Source organism: Seriola aureovittata, chromosome 11 (genome assembly GCF_021018895.1).
Source record: "Seriola aureovittata isolate HTS-2021-v1 ecotype China chromosome 11, ASM2101889v1, whole genome shotgun sequence".
In the NCBI taxonomy this organism is placed as follows: Eukaryota; Metazoa; Chordata; class Actinopteri; order Carangiformes; family Carangidae; genus Seriola; species Seriola aureovittata.
In genome coordinates, this window is record NC_079374.1 from 22,945,211 (window position 1) to 22,949,045 (window position 3,835).

A 3,835-nucleotide genomic window follows, 5' to 3' on the forward strand; every position below is an offset into this window, starting at 1 on the left:
GATGTGGCAATTTATTTGAACAGAGGATGAAAAGTGGGTATAAAAAGTGCATAAAACTGTTAATGTTGAATTTATTATAGAACTTAAGGTAGCCGAATGGACTGTGGTCAGTTCTAGCTATGCCCCTCCCTCCACATGACCCTGATGACCAACAGTTATGTGCTTATTCTCACCAGGGACGACTCACATTTCAACATACTTCCTCTACTATTTAAACAACCACGAACAAAACTATTAACTGCTCCAAGGATTCTCCAGAGTATTTGAGATGAATGCTATATAAGGGTGGGAAAATGTCTCTGTAACATTTGTTGTGCATCTTCAGTCTTCAGGCTACGGTCTTGTCATGTTTGAGTATTGCCTAATATCCAAAGAAGGAGAAGGAAGGTCTGGGTGATGATTCATTTGCCTTGATCCTTGAAGACCCTCAAAGCTCCTCCTGACCTCCAGATATAAAGCGTGAAGCCTTTTTATGATTGCTGACTCTGGAGAGGATCAGAGGCAGCGTGGATCTACAGGAGGATCTCCAAGGTAAGAAATCTGAGAGTAACTTATACTTGCAATACTGCAGTGGGCTCAGTGTTTCTGCTGGTGGTGCTAACCAGGTGTGACTGCTGCAGATGTCCAAGGCAAAGGCGGCACCCCCTCCTGGGTGCACTCTGAACATCAACGATCCTCAGGTCCAGGAAGCTGCTATCCGAATCCAGGCCTCATATCGCGGACACAGGTACCGAAATCTCCAACGTCTGTTTGCTATCATTGACATTCAAGCGCCTTTTTCTGTGCAATTGTATAAGAGGAGATGTTCAAAAAGGCTGTGTGCAGTTGAGCTATCATAGCATCTCTATTTATGACATCAGGCTCTTTATCTTTACCTCATTTTGAATCCCTGTGTTTGTCATATAGGTCGCGTAAAGAGCTGCGAGAGAAAGGCCCTCCTAAGATCCTGCAGGAGCTCAAAGATGTGGTTCTTGTTGAGGGCAGCGCTGCAAAGCTGGAGTGCAGAGTCAGTGCTTTCCCAGATCCTTTCATTGTCTGGTACAAGGATGGCAAAGAGCTGAAGGACGGTCCCAAGTACCGCTACGTGTTTGAAGACCCGGATTTTGTGGCGCTCGTGGTTCGAGACGGGGTTCTGGCTGATCTGGGAAAATACACTGTCACCATTAAGAATCCATTCGGACAGACATCAGGATCTGCTTGTATTCTAGTGGAGGGTGTGTACAAACTGTTCACTTTAGCTGGCATTTGAGTGTTATCAATTTGTCAGACCTGGTGGGATCTGAATTTAATCAAACCACTTAAAGGAACAGTTCAACATTTTGGGGAAATATGTTTTTGTTACCTTGGGGAAGAACCAGTCGAGTTGTTTCCCCCTTTTTCCAGTCATTATGCTAAGCTATGCTGCTGGCTATAGACTTATATTTACTGATATAAAACGGATATAAAATCATGAAAAGTATTTCCCCAAATGTTAACCTGTTGACTATAAAACTATTACTTTTAACACCTTATTTTCTGGACGGTGTAGTAAAATAAATCTTAAACATTCATACTAGATGAATTGGAAAACACGGATGAAAGTTGATGCCAAGGCCTCCTTCTCATTTATTCCTCTCCATCTCTCCTGCAACACATCTTTGAGGTGATATCTAACAGTATTTGTGATATTTAAAAAATCATATGGCTAACAGAATATTTTCATCATGCTCTCGCAGTCCCTGCCAAGGTTTCTAAAGGCCCGGACTACATGAAGGCCAAAAGAGGGACAACAGTTGTGCTCAAAGCTGAAATAAGTGGAGAACCTCCTCCGGATGTTGCCTGGCTCAAAGATGGAGATGACATTGAAGAAGACGACAGGTAGGAGGAATTCCAGTCAGGAATAACGCACCACTGTATATATTTACACTGCCTTTTCAAGATATGTGCACATGTAGACATGTAGATTTTCCATGAACACCATCATTATTGTGAATCGATTCAAACAGTAAAAGTATAGTTAAATACAGTAAGTGCACTGTGACACCGTGTAAGGTGGACAGATGCCAGGAGACAGCTATTATTGCAAATTGATTGTGCAAATTGTGATAATAAAAGTGCTGTGGTTGTCTTTCAGGGTATTCTTTGACATTGGAGACACCAACACAATCTTGACCATCAAAAATGCAAAATTATCCGATGCTGGCAAGTATGAGGTGTTTGTGGAGAATAGTCTAGGCACAGACCAGTCCTTCGCTCGTGTGGACATCCTCTAATGCAGCCTCATACTAACACGATGAGCCCCTGTTCTCTTACAGTATAGTCCAGTGGGCAATATGCTATAGTAACGCTCAGTTCAAAGCTGTACATAACTTAAACCATGCTCATATTAAAAAGTAAGTTTTGCTGATGTCTTGTTTTTGAGTCTTTTTAATTATCCATTATTTACGAAAGGGCAAAACATTAGTTTTGTGAGAGTAAGTTAAATATTTGTTTCTGATGGAAATGGTACAAGGTAGAGATGAAAAACACAGTATTTTATTTTAACAATAAATATAATTGACATGCTACAGATACTAAAAAGGTAAATGTGAGAGACTGGTGTTGGTATTGATATTCATAGTGTAATTGTCATTACTGTAATCATTAATTTGTCAAATTTTACCTGCCCAGGTTGACGGTTGGCCCTGATAACTACTTCCTGTCCCTTTGGCAGTTACTAGAGTCACAAAATCCAACTCATTGATGGGGAAGTTTGAGTGCAGCTGAACTAGAATGAGAAAAAGTTGCTGTCAGCAGCACATAGCAGCGACCAGAGGAATTACAGCTTCAGTTACTATTTATTGCTCCAGTGTGCATGATGATTGTTGTTTCATTTCAATGCAGTAATAACAAGAAAGTCACCAGAGGGAGTTCAGTACACACAGGAGGTCCCATATACACAACCCCTTTCATCACACAGTGCATTTTAATGAGTTGCGAGCAGTGCAACCATAGACTAACATTCCTTCATCAGACTCATTCAGTGATGCAAAACTACACACACATAGATAAAAAAAAAAACCGTGTGAAACAAATTGTGTTGCTGACTTTATTTTTAGCTTTTCTTATCTTTTCATCATCTTGCAACACCTCAGAATTATATTTTAATACCACTCACCCCCCCCCCCCCCCATTCCCTATCAAAAAGACTTGTAGTAATTAGGATGTGCATAATTTTCTGGTTAAATGAAAGGTCGAATAAATACTGGCATTCAGTCTTCCTCTGCAAGCTTATGTTTGTTTAAATCGCTGTCTCCATAAAACGATTTCCATAATTCTCTTTATTTAGATGCAAACAGCGGCAACTATGAAAGAAAAACAAACAAACAAACAAACAAACAAACAAACAAACAATTTAAAAAAACATCCTTTTTTTTTGGGGGGGGGGGGTTCTTCGTGGAGACATTTCAAAAAGAAGAGAGTCACCTTGATCTTAGCTGAGGGCACTTTAAAGACTGTCCCTAACTTCCCTTTTCTCCTGGTCGGTTTCAAGGCTGCCCCTGTCAAGGTTGTGCATGAACAAACTTCAAAAAGACGCTACGTACAAGAAACGTCTCACTTAAACGTCTCAAAACTGAAATATATTCACCGTAAACAGAAAACGAAGACTTCATAAGTGTTTTATCAGTTATAGTTGTTGTATTTATATACAAAATCAAACTAAAAATAAAACCCATAGAAACTTATTCAAATTCCCCCACAACATTTTTGCCAGACACAATATAACTAAACGTCTGCACGGTTACTCGTATAGTTCAACAGCTTGTAAAAAGCTTCATATCCTGCATTGTGGCTTTAAGAATGGGGCTTCCTTGAA

The 3,835-nt window shown here is 40.1% G+C and overlaps 1 protein-coding gene across 1 annotated transcript; it reads left to right on the forward strand.

Annotated features, from left to right (window-relative positions):
• The first annotated feature begins 17 nt into the window (after positions 1 to 17).
• Positions 18 to 2,400, forward strand: LOC130177247 (SPEG neighbor protein-like). Its single transcript, XM_056388809.1, has 5 exons — positions 18 to 531; positions 621 to 727; positions 907 to 1,214; positions 1,716 to 1,857; positions 2,114 to 2,400. The coding sequence occupies exons 2-5, from the start codon at positions 621 to 623 to the stop codon at positions 2,250 to 2,252; spliced, it is 696 nt and encodes a 231-aa protein (XP_056244784.1). The 5' UTR covers positions 18 to 531; the 3' UTR covers positions 2,253 to 2,400.
• Positions 2,401 to 3,835: the final 1,435 nt, after the last annotated feature.

Bases quoted from the DNA above. Each gene is read 5' to 3' on its own strand.
- LOC130177247 (XM_056388809.1), top strand. From the start codon at position 621: ATGTCCAAGGCAAAGGCGGCACCCCCTCCTGGGTGCACTCTGAACATC. The intron at 728-906 runs GTACCGAAATCT...TTTGTCATATAG, and splicing joins GCCTCATATCGCGGACACAG to GTCGCGTAAAGAGCTGCGAG. The intron at 1,858-2,113 runs GTAGGAGGAATT...GTTGTCTTTCAG, and splicing joins GACATTGAAGAAGACGACAG to GGTATTCTTTGACATTGGAG.